At 40.8% G+C, this 18,753-nt stretch overlaps 1 protein-coding gene across 6 annotated transcripts in view; it reads left to right on the top strand.

Annotated features, from left to right (window-relative positions):
* Positions 1-18,753, top strand: part of LARGE1 (LARGE xylosyl- and glucuronyltransferase 1) — a 583,138-nt gene that overhangs the window by 177,067 nt on the left and 387,318 nt on the right. For 5 of the 6 annotated variants that reach the window (XM_061638979.1, XM_061638974.1, XM_061638975.1 and 2 more), the window contains one exon: positions 17,846-17,980. The exons of the other annotated variant lie outside the window; for it this stretch is intronic. In XM_061638979.1, coding sequence (XP_061494963.1) covers positions 17,846-17,980 — 135 coding nt within the window. The remainder of the gene's footprint in view (positions 1-17,845; positions 17,981-18,753) is intronic. 6 annotated transcript variants of the gene reach the window in all.

Here is an 18,753-nt window from a genome sequence, read left to right as displayed (position 1 = left end):
TAAAGTCTGCACTGGTCTCAAGATTAGAATCATAGAGTTGGAAGGGGCCTATAAATCCATAGAATCGAACCCTCTGCTCAATGCAGGAATCCAACTAAAGGCATACCCTACAGGTGGCTGTCCAGCTGCCTCTTGAATGCCTCCAATGTTGGAGAGCCCACCACCTCCCTAGGTAATTGGTTCCATTGTTGTACCACTCCAACAGTGAAGAGGTTTTTCCTTATGTTGAGTCAAAATCTGGCTTGCTGCAACCTGAGCCCATTATTCTGTGTCCTGTACTCTGGGATGATCGAGAAGAACTCCTTGCCCTCCTTTATCAAGTACTTGGGGAGTGCTATCATATCTCCCCTCAGTCTTCTCTTCTCAGGGCTAAACATGCCCAGTTGTTTTCAGTCTTTTGTCATAGGGCTTTGTTTCCAGTCCCCTGATCATCCTTGTTGCCCTCCTCTGAGTCTGTTCCAGTTTGTCTTCTTAAAGTGCGGTGTCCAGAACTGGCCAGGTACTCAGTATGAGGCCTAACCAGTGCTGAATAGAGGGGAACTAGTACTTCACACGATTTGGAAACTATACTTCTGTTAATGCAGCCTAAAATAGCATTTGCCTTTTTTGCAGCCACATCACACTGTTGGCTCATATTCAGCTTGTGATTCACAATAGTTCCAAGATCCTTCTCGTATGCAGTATAGTTGAGCAAAGTATCCCTCATCTTATATATGTGCACTTGGTTTCTTTTTCTGAGGTGTAGAACTTTGCACTTATCCCTGTTAAATTTCATTCTGTTATTCACAGCCCAATGCTCCAGCCTATCAAGATTCCTTTGAATTTGGTTTCTGTCCTCCAGGATAATAGCTATCCCTCCCAATTTTGTATCATCTGTAAATTTGAAAAACATTCCCTGCACCTTCTCATCCAAGTCATTAATAAAAATGTTGAAGAGTACTGGGCCCAGGCCCGAGCCCTGTGGTATCCTATGTGTTACCTCCCCCCAGTTTGGGAAGGAACCATTGATGAGCACTCTTTGACCACAGTTCTATAGTCATCCAGCCTATATTTCGCTAGCTTGCCAATCAGAACGTCATGTGGTACTTTGGCAAAAGCTTTGCTGATGTCGAGATATATCATGTCCACAGCATTTCCACAGTCTATCAGAGAGGTTATCCGATCAAAAAATGAGATCCAGTTCTTCCAGGTTCTGTGCAGGTTTCAGGTTACACACTAGACCTAGAGTCTTTTTGTACCGGGGCCCACATCTTTATCTGCACAACCTCCATGGACCAACTTCGACAGGTGGATGCGACAGCCCACCTGCCAATCACCTGACACCATTATGATGCCAGATGATTAACAAGTGGGTTATCCCATACAAGTGTCAATGTTTCCATTGAACCAGCTATTAAAATGGAGCTTTTCCCTACCATTTTAGCAATGGTTACAATGCAGACTACTTTGTGCTGTTGGATCAAGGCATGCTCCCATTGCTAGTCATTTGATGGGGAGTGGGAACATGCCTTGGTCCTTAAAAGGAGCATCAGGAGCTCACTTTAAGCTCCCAATTGTTCCTTTGTAGCCATGTAGGTATCTGTTCCACATTTCACATCACAAATAATATTAGATGTGGAGCAGGTGGACATGGTTTGTGAAAAATGGCCTCCCATGCCTAAATGGGATTCCTGCCAGGCCAAATGTGGCCCACAGGTCAGAGGTTCCCCACTGCTGCATTAAACCTAGGGACGTTGCGATGAAGAAACACATAGTGACTGATTTCTCATTTTTGAATATGCAAATCCAGTAGTTCCTTCCCTAGATCTGTTTCCAACATTAATCACAAACCTCTTATGATGGTTGTATCATTATTAACATTACATAAAAAGTCTCCAAGTGACTTACAACAAAAGCATAAGTATCAGTAAAAAAACATTATAATATAAAGACATTTACACAAAAACAGACTGTTCATAAAAAATACACAAAGCAGCCTCCCTCCATCCATAATTGAAAACAGCTGTCAAGAGAAACATGGCAATCTTTCATTAGCAGAGTCAGACTAATTTTAGGTGGTGTGTGTATGTTATGTGCCTTCAAGTCGATTACAACTTATGGCGACCATATAATCCAGTGACCTCCAATGGCATCTGCTGTAAACCACTTTGTTCAAATCTTGTAAGTTCAGGTCTGTGGCTTCCTTTATGGAATTAATCCATCTCTTGTTTGGCCTTCCTCTTTTTCTACTCCCTTCTATTTTTCTCAGCATTATTGTCTTTCATCGTTAATCATGTCTTCTCATTATGTGTCCAAAATATGATAACCTCAGTTTCATCATTTTAGCTTCTAATGATAGTTCTGGTTTAATTTGTTCTAACACCCAATTATTTGTCTTTTCCCCAGTCCATGGCATGCGCAAAACTCTCCTCCAACACCACATTTCAAATTAGTTGATTTTTCTCTTACCCACTTTTTTTACTGTCCAACTTTCACATCCATACATAGAGATTGCAAATGGTCTGAATGATCCTGACTTTGGTATTCAGTGATACATCTTTGCATTTGAGGATCTGTTATAGTTCTGTCATAGCTACCCTCCCCAGTCCTAGCCTTCTTCTGATTTCTTGACTATTGTCTCCATTTTGGTTAATGACTATGCCAGGGTATTGATAATCCTTGACAAGTTCAATGTCCTCATTATCAACTTTAAAGTTACATAAATCTTCTGTTGTCATTACTTTAGTCTTCTTGACGTTCAGCTGTAGCCCTGCTTTTGTGCTGTTCTCTTTAACTTTCACATCAGCATTATTTTCAAATCATTACTGGTTTCTGCTAGTAGTATGGTATCATCTGCATATCTTAAATTATTGATATTTCTTCCTCCATTCTTCACACCTCCTTCATCTTGGTCCAATCCCGCTTTCTGTATGATATGTTCTGAATATAGGTTAAACAAATAGGGTGATAAAATACACCCCTGTCTCATACCCTTTCCGATGGGGAACCAATTGGTTTCTCCATATTCTGTCCTTACAGTAGCCTCTTGTCCAGAGTAGAGGTTGCGCATCAGAACAGTCAGATGCTGTGGCACCGCCATTTCTTTTAAAGCATTCCATAGCTTTGAGTGATCTACAGAATCAAAGGCTTTGCTGTAATCTAGCACAAGGCAATTTTCTTCTGAAATTCCTTTGTCCGTTCCATTATCTAACATATGTTTGCAATATAATCTCTGGTACCTCTTCCCTTTCTAAATTCAGCTTGGACATCTGGCATTTCTCGCTCCTTATATGGTAAGAGCCTTTGTTGTACAATCTTGAGCATTACTTTACTTGCATGGGATATTAAGGCAATAGTTGGATAATTACTGCATTCCCTGGGATCCCCTTTCTTTGGAATTGGGATGTATATTGAATGCTTCCAGTCTGTGGTCCATTGTTTATTTTCCATATTTGTTGACAAATTTTTGTCAGAGGTTGGACAGATTCAGTCTCAGTAACATGTAGCAACTCTATTAATATGCTGTCTATTTCTGGTGATTTGTTTCTTCCAAGTATTTTAAGAGCAGCTTTCACCTCACATTCTAAAATTTCTGGTGGTTCTTCATATGATTCCTGCATAACTAAATTTGTCATCCTTGCATCTCTTTTATAGAGTTCTTCAGTGTATTGCTTCCATCTTCCTTGTATTTCATCTTGGTCAGTCAGTGTGTTCCCTTGTTGATTATTCAACATCTCTACCCTCGGTTTAAATTTCCCTTTCATTTCTCTAATCTTTTGAAAGAGGGCTCTTGTTCTTCCCTTTTTATTATCCTCTTCTATTTCTATACAATAACTATTGTAATAGTTCTCTTTGCCCTACGCACTAGTCGCTGTATTGTTGCATTTAGGTTTCTGACCATGTTTCTATCTCCTCTTGCTTTTGCTTTCCTTCTCTCTTTAACCATTTAAGAGTTTCATCAGTCATCCATTGAGGTATTTCTTTTTAACTAGAGGTATTGTCTTTTTGCATTCTGATAATGTCTCTGACTTCACTCCATAGTTCTTCTGGTTCTCTATCAGCTAGGTTTAAGGCCTTAAATCTGTTCCTTATTTGATCTTTATATTCTTCTGGGATGTTATTTAAATTGTATTTTGGCATAATTGCTTTGTTCTTCTTTAGCTTTACTCTGATGTTCTATGATCTGTACTGTAATCTGCTCCTGGTCTTCTTTTTGCAGAAAGTGTGGAACTTCTCCATCTTCTGCTTCCAATAATATAATCAATTTGATTCCTATATTGACCATTTGGTGATGTCCATGTGTACAGTCGTCTTTTTGGTTGCTCAAAAAATGTGTTTCCAAGAAACAAATCATTGGCTTCACAGAATTCAATAAGTCTCTCTCCTGCTTCATTTCTATCTCCTAAACCAGCCTTTCCCAACTAGTGGGCCACCTGATGTTGTTGGACCACAATTCCCATCTTTCCTGACCATTGGCAATGCTGGCTGAGGCTGATGGGAGTTGTGGTCCAACAACATCTGGTGGCCCACTAGTTGGGAAAGGCTGTCCTAAACCCTATTTTCCCACAACTTTTAGTTCTTCTCTGTTCTCTACTTTTGCATTCCAGTCCCCCATGATTATAAGAGCATCCTGTTTTGATGCGAGATCAATTTCTCACTGTACTTCTGTGTAAAATCTCTCCAATTCCTCTTCTTCTGTGTTTGCTGTTGTGGCATAGACTTGTATAATGGTTATGTTGATAGGTTTCCTGTTAAGTCTCATTGATACTTTGTGTTCTAACTCCTAATTCCTTTTGCTACATCACTTCTCACTATTAGACCAACCCCATTTCTTCTTAATTTATCATTTCCTGCCTAAAACATTTCGTAGTTGCCTGATTGAAATTGTCCCATTCCCATCCACTTCAATTCACTCACAGCAAGTATTGTGAAATTGATGCATTCCATTTCTTGCTTGATTTCTGACTTTCTGTGGTTCATGCTTCTCACATTCCATGTTCCTATTGCGTACGTCATACAACTCCATACTCTCCTTTCGCATCTGTGCACATCATCCCCTGGGCTTTCATTCAGCTTTGACCCAGTGGTGTCATTAGTCACAGCGCGCTACTCATACTTGTCCTTTGTTCTTCCCCAGTAGCTTGTTGAGTGCCATGTGACCTGGGAGTCTCATCTTCCATCTCATGTTGCAGTTTGGATTCTCTTTTCATAGGGTTTTCATGGTAAGAGTTCTTCAGAGGTGGTTTATCATTGCCTTCCTCTGAGTCTAGAGGCATCTTTGTCTGGTGTCACAGCTTTGACCATTCCACCTTGGGTGCCCCTGCTAGGAGTCTAGCCTCTTAGTCTAGACTCCTGACGGCATTGCTCTCAGTTTCTTTGATACTCTCAAACCCCCTCACCACGTTAAGGTGCGCATCCTAGATGAGGATTTTAGGTGGTATGCCAGGTTTAAGAAAAGTCGGCAGAATCTCAATTAGGTAGCTTTTCCTTACGGTTGGAGAGAATATAAATTCACAAAGAAAAATGACCCCTCTTCAGAAGCTATGAAATCCTCTTCCTCTATGTGAATGTTACCCTTTGACTTGTTTTTTAAAAACCTTTTTTTGTATATGCCTCTCAGTAACTTTAATATTAGCGTACAGATTAAACTGATTCAGTTCATCAAAGAAGATATTAATCTTCATCAGTTCCAATGAAAAAATTAATTTCCCATATTCTATTTGTCCACCCCATGAAGCTCTAGCTGCTGTCACTTGCACTGACATCTGTGGGATGTTTAATAATCCAGCTCCACAAACTCATCTTGGTGGTTCCACTCCTTTTTATTTCTTCCTTCACCCTTGCTGAATTTCATCACTGTAGCTTGTAATTGAAGACCACTGTCAAGAAATGGAGGGAAGAATGCCTTTACTTTGTGCAAAGCTGTCTCTGCTGGTTTTTGCTGGAGCTTGATAAATTAAATCAGGACATGGCCACAACTGGGAGTTGCTTGCAGAAATCTTTCTAGCCTTCTAATCCTTTCTGCATGCACTAATGAGCATCTGTATGGTTAGAATTTTTTTGTGACTGGAAGAGAAGAGGAGCCTCATCACGGACCCTCTGCCATGCAGAACTGTAGTTCTCATCAAAGTATGAAGGTGGAACAAAGGTTTGGTTTTACGTTGACTGCTTGTTAATACATCAAACTATCTTAAAAACAGTTCTCAAGCCATTTGTCATGGCAAACTCCTCTTAAACTTAACAAAAATATTTCAGAGTAGAGTGGTTTGTGGATCTTAGCTTTTGGCAAACTCATCTACATGTTATTCTTCATGTCAGAGCTGCATTTGGTAATTGCAGAAGGCAAAACTTTCTATTGGGATTGCTGCAGAGTTGCATTTGTATAAGACCAGATAAAATGTTTCTTTATTAGTGTTGATCAAGAGCAGTTCAAAGGAGCTGGTTATTTGTGATGGTGGCATATCTGAAATTGATTGGTAGATTTCCAGAAGAAAGTGACTGAGCACATCTAAACACCGCCATGTCAACTGAAACTTGCTGATCAAATTTGAAAATCCAACTTGAATCATGATACCTTTTAGATGATCCTTACTGTCAAAATATGGGAAGCACCCACTCTTTTGAACCTAATTACCTTTAATTTTAACATAAGTTTTGCATGCAAAAACTAAAGGAATCTAAGTCGCCTGTAATTGTTCTACACGTGACTTTGGCTTAGAATAGATACAGAACAGGCTTTCTGCAAACCATGATGATCAAACTAGGAGGCAACCTGAAAAATGCATGGTCCCACCATTCCTTCCTTCTTCAGTGTGAATTTAAGAAGAGCCCTGGATATGACTAAAACCCTGTCTAGTCCACAATCCTGTTCTCACAGTGACCAACCAGATACCTATGGGAAGCCCACAAGCAGGATATGAGTGCAATAGCACACTCCCAGCAGCTGGTGTTCGGAGGCATACTATTTCTAATACTTGAAGTTAGACCAAAGCCAACATGGTTACAAGCCATTGATAGCCTTGTTCTCTAATATAAGACTGTCCCATTTAACCCCCCCTTTAAACCCATCCAAGCTGATGGGCATTTTTTAAATTGACATGTACAACCATTTATATACTGTCCTCTCGCAAAACATCAGGGTGATGTACAGCAATATAAAAACATTAAAAAGCAGTACAAAGCAATCATTAAATGATTGGTAGCTAAAAATAAAACACAGCTGCATAGGCCTGTTGGCACAAGAGATGCTTTAAAGTCAAATAGGATGCCTGCCAAATCTCTGGTGGAAGAATTTTCCATAGCATGGGACCGGTGACTATATAGCCAATTTGTGGTTTAGCCCAGTTGGAGCTCTGTAACACAGGGGATAACTAACAGCACTCCTCCAGATTATCTTAGTGATTGGGCTGGAATGTAAGGGTTCAGGCGGTCCTTACCGTATCCTGGACCCAAGTTGTTCAGAGCTTTGTATATCAACACAAGAGCCTTGAAACTGACCTGGTAGGATATGGGCAGCCAGTGCAGATGATTTAGCAGAGGTGTCACATGCTGTCAGCTGTCTGCCCCCATCAGCAGGCTAGCCATTGCATTCTGCACCAGTTGGAGCTTGTAGACCAGGCCCAAGGGCAGCTTCACATAATATAGATGTTAATTTATCTTGTGTTAGAAAATATCTTCCTTTCCTTCTTATGTCAACTTTAACCATGACTTAGTATTACATTTACCCCAATGCTAACCATGGAAGCAGTTGTTGGCATTGACCATCTTCATCCCTAAGCCAACTTGCAAACTTTGGATAAGAGGGGAATTGACTGCCATTAAACATGTTTAGCAGTGGTGCAGCTGCCAGCTTTAACCATGGTTCGGCATTGTAAAGGGAGGTGGACAAATTGGTGCTAGAGGAGGAAAGGAAGGAAGAGTGTTCCTGATCAGCAAACCATGGCTTGCAAGGATGTACTGTTAAATCTGCACCACACCTTTGACAGAGAGAGACCTCCACAGGTCCTTTCTTCCTCCGCTAATATGTAAGGAACTGACAGATCAAATGGGTTCTTTTTGACTGAATCTTTGAATGCCACAGTGCTGCAAATTTCTGCAGTTGCATTTTTTATCATAGTCTTTTCCAAAGAAGGGCCCCATTGCCATTAATAATGATGTAGGGGAATGATGAAACACTTTGGTAGTAAATTGGGACAAAATGGCATTAGTTTCAGAACAAAATACTATTACAGTCTGCAAGTGTTTGCTATAAAGGGAAAAACAAATCCAAAACTGTTAGGAACATTTTCCTTTTAATTGGTATAATTGTTTTATTTGCAGATTTCCACAAGGGAGAATACAATATTATTAAGTATCGGTCTGTGGCAAGAAATAATGGAGTTTTGTAGATACTTTTTTAGAGCATGTTGAATGATCATAAAAGCATGAGATCCCATGCACAAGGGATGTACATTTTCGAATATTATCTTTGCAAGTAGCTTGGGCTTGCAAACATTTGCTTATTTAAACAAGTAGCCTTATTGTTAATTATTAAAGAGGTTGCTTGCCTCATATATTCCCAATAAATAGCAAGGTATATAAAGATATTGATATTATCCAGAAGTCTAAAGTTGTTCCAGTGAGTTCATAGAATCATAGAATAGTAGAGTTGGAAGGGGCCTATAAGGCCATCAAGTCCAACCCCCTGCACAATGCAGGAATCCAAATCAAAGCATTCCCAACAGATGGCTGTCCAGCTGCCTCTTGAATGCCTCCAGTGTCGGAGAGCCCACTACCTCTCTACGTAATTGATTCCATTGTCGTATGGCTCTAACAGTTAGGAAGTTTGTCCTGATGTCCAGTTGGAATCTGGCTTCCTGCAACTTGAGCCCATTATTCCGTGTCCTGCACTTTGGGACGCTCGTGAAGAGATCTCGGCCCTCCTCTGTGTGACAACCTTTCATGTACTTGAAGAGTGCTATCATATCTCCCCTCAGTCTTCTCTTCTCCAGGCTAAACATGCCCAGTTCTTTCAGTCTGTCCTCATAGGGCTTTGTTTCCAGTCCCCTAATCATCCTTGTTGCCCTCCTCTGAACCTGTTCCAGTTTGTCTGCATCCTTCTTGAAGTGTGGAGACCAGAACTGGACGCAGTATTCAAGATGAGGCCTAACCAGTGCTGAATAGAGGGGAACTAATACTTCACGTGATTTGGAAACTATACTTCTGTTAATGCAGCCTAATATAGCATTTGCCTTTTTTTGCAGCCACATCGCACTGTTGGCTCATATTCAGCTTGTGAACAACGACAATTCCAAGATCCTTCTCACATGTCGTACTGCTGAGCCAAGTCCCACCTTATAGCTGTGCATTTGGTTTCTTTTTCCTAAGTGTAGAACTTTGCATTTATCCCTGTTGAATTTCGTTCTGTTGTTTTCAGCCCAATGCTCCAGCCTATCAAGGTCCCTTTGAATTTTCTTTCTGTCTTCCACGGTATTAGCTATGTCCCTCAATTTTGTATCATCTGCAAATTTGATAAGCATGCTCTGTACCTCCTCATCCAAGTCGTTAATAAAAATGTTGAAGAGCACTGGGCCCAGGACCGAGCCCTGTGGTACCCCACTCGTTATTTCCACCCAATTTGAGAAGGAACCATTGATAAGCACTCTGAGTACAATTCTGGAGCCAACTGTGGATCCACCTGCTAATTGCTCCATCCAGCCCACATTTAGCTAGCTTGCTAATCAGAATATCATGGGGCACTTTGTCAAAAGCTTTGCTAAAGTCAAGATATATTATGTCCACAGCATTCCCACAGTCTACAAGTGAGGTTACCTGATCAAAAAATGAGAGAAGATTAGTTTGGTAGGATTTGTTCTTCATAAATCCATGTTGGCTCCTAGTGATCACTGCATTGTTTTCAAGGTGCTTACAGATTGACTGCTTTATAATCTGCTCCAGAGTTTTTCCAGGGATTGGTGTTAGGCTGACTGGCCTGTAGTTCCCTGGTTCCTCCTTTTTGCCCTTTGTGAAAATAGGGTCAACATTAGCTCTCCTCCCGTCATCTGGCACTTCACCGGTTCTCCACAATTTCATAAAGATAATAGACAGCAGTTCTGAGAGTTCTTCAGCCAGTTCCTTCAATACTCTAGGATGCAGTTTATCGGGCCCTGGTGATTTGATCTTGTTCAAAGTGATTAGGTATTCCTTGACTGTTTGTCTATCATTCTCAAGTTCCAATCCTGTCTTTTCTACTTTATGTTTCCCGGGAGGGTCATAGACCCTTTTTTGGGAGAAGACTGAGCCAGAGTAGGAATTGAGCACTTCTGCCTTTTCTCTGTCATCTGTTATCATTTTGCCATCCTCACTGAGTAGCTGTGCCACCATTTCCTTTCTCTGTCTTTTACTATGGACGTACCTGAAGAAAGCTTTTTTGTTGCTTTTAGCATCCCTTGCTAACCTCAGCTCATTCTCAGCTTTAGCCTTCCTGACACCGTCCCGGCAATTCCGTGATACCTGCCTGTACTCTTCCTTTGTGGCCTGGCCTTCTTTCCTGTATGTGTCGTTTTTTGTTTTCAGGTCATCTCTAAGCTTTTTGTGAAGCCACATTGGCTTCTTCTGCTGTTTCCCCCCTTATTTCCTTGTTGGAATTGCTTGCCATTGCGCTTTTAGAATTTCCTTTTTTAGAAACTCCCACCTATCTTGGGCTCCTTTTCTCATTAGGGTGGCTTGCCATGGAACCGTACTTACAATTGTTCCGAGTTTATTAAAATTGGCTCTCAGCTTTTGCTTCTGTTAAAATCAAGGATTCAAGTATGGTGTGGTCACTTTCCCCCAGAGTTCCCGTAACTGCCATTTCATCCACCAAATCATCTCTATTGGTTAGAATCAAGTCCAGGATAGCTGATCCTCTGGTTGCTTCCTCTACTTTCTGTAGGAGAAAGTTATCTCCAACACAAATCAGAAATTTCTTGGAGGGGCCGTGTTTGGCAGAGTTTGTCTCTCAACAGATATCAGGATAATTGAAGTCCCCCATTACTGCTACATCATGCCTCCTTGAAACATTGGCAATTTGCTTTTCAAAGGTTACATTCTCGTCTTCTCCTTGATTTGGTGGTTGGTAGTTGACTCCAAGCACCACATTCCTTTTATTACTTGCCCCATTAATTTTGATCCAGATACTCTCAGTGGAGCTACCAAGCTCATCTTCCTGTATTTCTGTGCAGGGATATATATTTTTAACATATAGCGCAACCCCACCTCCCTTTTTATTCCTTCTCTTCTTTTTGAACAAGTTGTATCCTTCAGTTGCTGTATTCCAGTCATGGGAGTCATCCCACCAACTTTCAGTTGTACCTATCAAGTCATAATTACCCTCCTGTATTCAAGTTCGTCCTGCTTGTTTCCCATGCTCTGCACATTAGTATACAGACATCGAAGACCATGTGATTTGATGAGTGATGACAACCCTTCCGTCACATCTCTAATCTGTCCTCCTGGTAGATAGCATACCTGGTGAGTCCACGGATCTTCTCGGAGTTATCACAGTCTGACTGCAGAGCAATTTCTGAGGAGTCAGAGCAATGGTCTTCAGAAAGGAGATAAAAGTGAGGGCTTTTGTGTGTGTGTGGCATTTAGAAACCTGGCAAAAGAACTGTTAGATTTTAGGAGGTGGCAGGGGTGTAGCTGTGGCAAGATGTGCTCTCATCTTCCTGACTGGGTAGGAGGTTGCATTTGTACTGTGCAGTTCTACCTTTGTAATTTTGGAAGCCTCGTTTGCTTTGTTGGTTTGACAGTGCTACACTCCTGCTGCCTCCACATTTGGCTTCTCCTGAGCCATTATGCTAACTGCTTTGCTGATCCTTCTGGTCCTACCTTGTAGTTAGCCTGTTTCCTAATAGCCGTAATGAGAATCACTCACCATTGGGACACCATTTCCCACAGTGTCCCTGTGGCAAATGAATCATCTGCTATGGACCCCCTTGATGGTAATTCATCAGGCAGCTTGTTTCTGCCATTGTTGGATCTGCTTCTGCAGTGAAGCTTTCTGTTCTCCTACTTTCCTGAATGCAGCCCCATTCTGAGCACCAGCAGGACTAGGAGAGGACTAAGTGGTTGCTTTGAGCATCTGATTTCGAGGGGGAATGCAATAGAAATGAAATATTGCCTTAGAAGGCAAGGAAGTGGGTGGGGGCCTCAGGGCAGAGAAGGACCATTTCTGATGCTTTCTGTGTAACTATCCTATTTAGAGGAATTAAGAAGGGCAATCTTGGGGGCATCTCTTTCAAAGCATGCTGTATTTCATGGTTGGGAAACTTGGGTCTGGCCAGCAGGCTGGATCCCCAATTCCCCCACCTCCTGCTCCTTTTGAAGTTGTTTTGCAGGCATGGTTTGAGTCTCCACCCTGTTGTTTGGTGCATCATCCTGTCAGTTCTCTAAGCACATGGGTAGCAGGCAGGCTGCACCTGACTTTCCTAGGGATGGTTTGTTCCTTTGGGACATCCCCTTCCCTAATTTCCTCACTGGCTAAGAGAGGAAAATTGGATTTAACATGAATTGCCATTCTGTCTTAACGATGGGAAGGCAGCCAGCCCTACCTGATGATTTGTTTTGTTACCAAGGAATCTTGATCTACTCACTGATGCCTGATTGGCTTCCTGATGTTGTTTTGCATATCTTGTGAGCTGCACAGTTATTTTCAGGTACTGCTGGTTCGAAATTTGTTCCATAATTTTGTAAGGCCTTTTGACCCCTTTCAAATTGAGGAACTATTTTCTGCACCTTTGTGAGAAATTTTGAGACTCCCCCCCCTTAGGGGTGGTCTGTGTGTATGTTGCTGCTTACCTTATTTTATTGTACAAGAACTTTAAAATCAATCAATTCAATCAATTTCCTTTATTTGCATATAGCCATATGCCGTTGCATCATAAAAATAACAGAATAAAAACAATCAGACATGATTTGGCACAAAGGATTACAAGAAAACGTTTTAAAATCAGAAGACTTAAAACTTGAGTACGTCACCAAGTTGGTTTCATAGGGAGTTTACGTACGCTGCTCTAAGCTTTTTAGCAGCGAAAGCAAAATTAGCCACTGCAATTGTGACCTGCTTGTTATTGTCCATTAATAATTTTGCATTGGGAGACCCCCTGGTGGAACTCAAACAAGAAGCTAAAAGTTTTTCTCTGGGGTGCTGATATAAGGGACATAAAAGCATATAATGGGCTAAATCTTCAGGGACTTTACAACCAAAAATACAGAGACGTTCAGCGATCGGGGTGCCCTTATATCTGCCCTCTAGAATAGCTGAGGGCATGGTTTGAAACCGCAATTCTGTAAAGGCTCTGCGCAACTGAGCACAGGTCAAACTGGTAAGATAAGCGGCCGGGGCGTGGTTGAGTTTAATTTGAGGGAACCAGAGGGAAAAAGAGGCTGCCACAATTGATGCTCTATCTTGATAGGCATCATGATTAAAGATCCAATTGCGTAACTCAGATGGATTAAAGTTTGAGAATTTGTCTAGGGTGAGGTCATAGGTTGTTAGTAATTCAGTAAATTTTGAGGCCCACCCTCCCACACTCTGTGAATCATGCCAACAAAGTTTTGTGAGGGGAGAGTCACCCGTGGAAGATGTTCTTTTCCAATATCGTAGGAAAGCTAAATCAATCCGAGCTGACAGAGAGGGTAGACCAAGTTCCGCTCTTATATGGGCTGATGGGGTACTTCTGGGGAGGCCCATTATTTGTTTCAAGAATGTATTTTGGAGGACTTCAAGGCTAGCTTTTTCTGAGTGACCCCAGAGCTCTGAACCATATAGGATTTTAGGGAGGAGTTTGGCTACATAGATTTTTAGCATTGGGTTAATAAGTTGACCACCACGAGAATAAAAAAAATTCCTTAATTGGCCACTGGACCTTGCGGCCAGTAACTTAGTCGCCTCCAATTGAGGGCTCCAACGGAGTTTGTTATTGAAACATATGCCTAGATATTTAAATGTGTTGACCTGTTCAAGTGGTTGGCCATTTAGAGACCAGCTGGATTTAGACCTACTATATTGCCCACATATCATTATTTTAGTTTTAGAATAATTGACATATAGATGATGGGCCTCACAATACTCCTCTAATCTTAGCAACATTCTTTTTAGCCCGATTTTATTTTGAGACAGCAGGACCAGGTCGTCAGCATAAAGCAAAGATGCTATCTTCCTGTTCCCTACTGAAGGGGGAAAGAAGTCAGGGGAGGCCATTGTGGGAATAAGATCGTTAATAAAAAAGTTGAACAAAAAAGGGGCCAACAAACAGCCTTGCTTAACACCTCTTCTAACCGGGATTTCAGTAGAGAGGGCTCCGTTCAAACCAAGGTGGACCCTTAACCGGGTATCTCGATGGAGAGACTGGATTAACCACAACAATCTCTTATCAATGCCTGCCTGATGTAATTTACGCCACAGTAAATCCCTATCAATTAGATCAAATGCTGAGGAAAAGTCTATAAACGCTAAATAAAGGGACTTACACAACCCGGATTTGGTCTTATTTATTAGATGGTGTAGAACAAAGGCATGATCAAGGGTACTTCTGCCTTTTCTAAAACCAGCCTGTTCCACATGAATAAGGGAGTGTTTTATATCCCAATCTAGCAGTTTGCTTAGAAGAAAGCGACCATATAGTTTAGATACTACATCTAGCAGGCTGATGGGTCTATAGTTAGATGGATCAGAAGGGTCGCCTTTCTTAAATATGGGCACCACAATACTTGTGCGCCAGCTCAGTGGAATTTTACCAGTGGCATTTATATTTGAAAAAAGTGTGGCTAAAATTGGACACCACCAGGTGGGGTCAGTGAGTAATAGTTCGGGAGGTATCATATCTTCCCCAGGTGCCTTGCCCGGGTGAAGAGTAGATATTAATTCCCTTATAACTGCACCAGTAACTGGAGGCCAGGGGGGAAGGGAGGAGGGAACATCGCTAACGAAAGGAGGAGTAGGGTCTTTATTCTCAAAAATTTGACAAAAATGTAAAACCCAGGATTCCGGAAGGACAGGAGGAATTGGGACAAAGATATTCTGCATGAGTCCACCCTGTACCAATCTCCAGAACTCTGCGTCATTTCCTTGGAGAATGGCCAACCCCAAGGAACGCCAACTATTAACGAAAAAAGCATGACAAGAACTTTAAAAATAAAGTTTTAATTTTTTTCTGTAAATTATTTTTCTGTAAATTGTATGTAAGTAAAAAGTTCTATACTTGCAGCAGTGTGGAGCTCATGCAAACTTCTAGCCTAGCAGCACTTCCTAGGATGCGTGCATGTCTTGTTGACGTCACACAAACTGTTGCCGGGGTGATTTTTTTTTTTTTACTTACACACTTTTAAAGAATAATGAAGACCCCAAACCAACTTGAACAAATACGGTTAGTGGGACTTCCGGGAAGGGTGACTTAGCCTGTGCCTGCTTTTGAGACGGGCTCCTGCCTCAAAAGAAGCTTATTCAGATATATCAGTCAGATTTTTTTTTTTTTGACTGATTAAACTTCTCCCGGGTAGGGAGAAACGAAGAGATTAACCTCAAAGCCTATTTTTGTTGGGACGACCAGATCTCATTAATTTATGGGACGAGGTCCAGCCGACGAAGGTGGGACGGATTTTCAACAACAAGCTCTATCTGATAAAGCGAACGTTCATCTTATCTTCTAAGAGAGAACGCACTAACAGGCAAGCACCCTTCTTTCTATATTTTTCTTTTACTTGACTTAAATTGTTGCTGTTTAAAAGAGATTTGCCAGATTGATCGGTTTTTGACATCTCACTGGGGAGCCATAACTTCTCTCTGCTACTCACTAATTAATAGCTTATCTCTGTTTTTGTTGCAAAAAGCTGTCCTGGATTTGCATTCTAAAGATATACACAGAAGAGGGATTTCTATTCCAGATTTTTATTTTGAAGAATATTATATTGTCTGAGACTACTCTCTTTTTGGTCTATTTTATTTTGACGAATCTGTTTCCTGACGACCGCCATTAATTGTTTCGATCCTGGGAACTGCATTTTGTTTACTTAAGCATGGAGAGATAAGGCTGTCTGCTCTGTTTATACTGTGATGTCACCAAGTTTGGAGTATTAACCCAATTGTTGCTGAAATAAGAAGTGGTTTTCCTATATTTTTCTTTTAAAATGGCAATTAAGAAAGTGGCTGAGAATCTGGAAATAACTATGTTTCAGAAAATAATGGATGAGATTGAGATAACGAAACAAAACCTGCGACAGGGTTGTAAGGAGCTGAAAATTGAATTGAGTAAAATGAAGCAGGAGATTAAAGATATAGGGGTCCCTGTGAGAGAGGTGACCCTGGAGATTGGAACAAACGTGGAACAGGAAAAAGATTTGGAGTCTATGGACTTTAGAAACAAAATCTATTGTTTGGAGACACAGGAGATTAAAGACATAGGGGTCCTTGTGAGAGAGGAGACCCTGGAGACTGGAACAGGGGTCCCTGTGAGAGAGGAGACCCTGGAGACTGGAACAGGGGTCCCTGTGAGAGAGGAGATCCCGGAGATTGGAACAAACGTGGAACAGGAACAAGATTTGGAGTCTATGGACTTTAGAAATAAAATCTATTGTTTGGAACTCAATGTTATCTCTGAAGAAATTAATGAAGATTCTAGAGATAAAGTTATCAATGGCATGGATAATCTTCTGGACTGGAATGATGTGATGGAGCCCAATATAGAGAAAATCTATGGAATTAACTGCAGCCATGTGACAATGGAAAAACTTTCAAGAGATGACCCAGTGTATTTTGAAAAAAAGAACAGAGATATGATTTTACAGCAGTATTTCAGCAACCTATTCAGAATGGATGGCAAGAAAATATTTGGGATAGAGGTAATTCCCATCAGACTCTTACTATATGACTATGGCTTTGACAGCAAGATTATTATGGAATACTGATAATGGAAGATTGGATACTGAAATTACTGGACTTAACAAGACTACTGAAGATGGAAGATGGAAAATGGAACTAATAGGGATAATAGAACAATGGCTACTGAAATTACTGAACCTAACAGATTCTGATGTGATGGATTAATTGAAATGTTTATTTTGACTATGGTTATGACAATAAGATTATCATAATTAGTAATGAGATGGATTAATCGATATGCTTATCTGGAAAAAAAAATTGATAGATATATTTCTTAAAGAATTGAAACCTCTCTTTGACTTTTTGTGGAAAGAATAAAGTAATGTTTATGAGATTTGATGATTAAGTAAGATAACTACTGGAGGAAAGTGATTTTATAATATGACTTAAGAGACAGGATTGTTATATATTATAGACTTATAACTGATTTGATCTTTGACAAATGGGAAGTCAATATTTTACTCTTTATTTTTTATTTTTGTTTTTTTTTTTCTTTTTTTCTTTTTGTTTAACTATTTTTGATTTTGTTTTTTGTCTTTGAATGTTTTATGATTTCGTCTTGTATGTTTTATGAAAATCTGAATAAAAATTATTGAAAAAAAAAAAAAAAAAAAAAACAAATACGGTTAGTGCCCCCCTGTCCTTCAAAAATAAGGGGGAGGGAAATCCCTAGACGTCACTTCTACCCTGCTGCCTTTGAGGGCATGTTTGTCTCATCACCCCCAAATGGTGGTAACAAAATGGCCATTTAAGATTTGACCTAGCGCTAATTTTCAGAACCTCCTGGGAATAGACATTTTCTCTAGTCTGTCTTTTAGTTCACTTTTCTGTACACAAGATTGTCTTTAGGGGCAAGTTCAGCTTCTTGGATGTCTTAAGAAATTAAAGTTTGTTTCACAATCTGAAGGTGAAGTCAGGGGTTAGGAGCACAGAAGTTAACTGATTTATATCCTTCACTGCCTTTAGGAAGCTGTCTTCGTCATGAACTCCGTCCAGTTCAGTCCCAGGACTCAGTTCCCAAACCCAGGGCAATTGATCCTGGCAAGGCACAATCCGTGTCTCCCTTACCAGGGCTGAGTGAACCAACAACAACCCTGCAAGGTTGGTAGACTGCCATCACCCCTTAATCCTGGTCATCCACTCTGGACCAAGGGGAAACCCAAAGTGCCAGAAATAGACCTGCCAAGGATTCCAAAGACAAGAGTCAAAGGTACACTCCTAGTCCTGGAGCCTTTAGGCAAAATACCCAAATATACAATAGTCCGTGGCTAATTGGCCAAGATGCTGGACTTAGAGCCAGATCTCCCCTGCAGTTAACACAAGCTGGTAAATAAGAAGTAGCTTTATTAAATAAAATATAAGTGCACTAATATAGCAGCAAAATAGTTCCTTAAAGCCCACACCCCTGAGGGCTAGGTAAAATACAGAGAGTTACAGTCACAGATAGAAAAATAACAAAACTGTCTAACCTAATCTATACTTATAGTAGAGGTAAACAGCAAACCACCTCATGGTTCCACATCTTCTCAGAGATGCATAGGCTGGATAGCAGATGGAAGATGGAACCCTACCTAGGTAACATCAGCAACCATAGGAGAATATTGGGGAACAAAGGCTAAGGTCTGATTCCTATTCTTATGTGAAAATGCCCAGCAACAGCCAGGGATTAATTAGCCAATCAGGGAACTTTCTGATGATAAAATCATCTGGAGCTTTCACACTTACCAACCTTTCCAGGCCGCTTGTCCTTGAAGTACCAGTCTCCACTGATAAGCAGATGTTCTTGCTTATAGCTTAATTAACTAGCTTCAGCTGTGAGAACTGCAAACCCATGGTCTTCTCAGAGGCCCCATTTCAGACGATGTTTTCCCCAT

The sequence above is a fragment of the Rhineura floridana genome, chromosome 8 (assembly GCF_030035675.1).
Source record: "Rhineura floridana isolate rRhiFlo1 chromosome 8, rRhiFlo1.hap2, whole genome shotgun sequence".
Classification (NCBI taxonomy): domain Eukaryota; kingdom Metazoa; phylum Chordata; class Lepidosauria; order Squamata; family Rhineuridae; genus Rhineura; species Rhineura floridana.
This window is presented reverse-complemented; position numbering and strand designations above follow the sequence as displayed.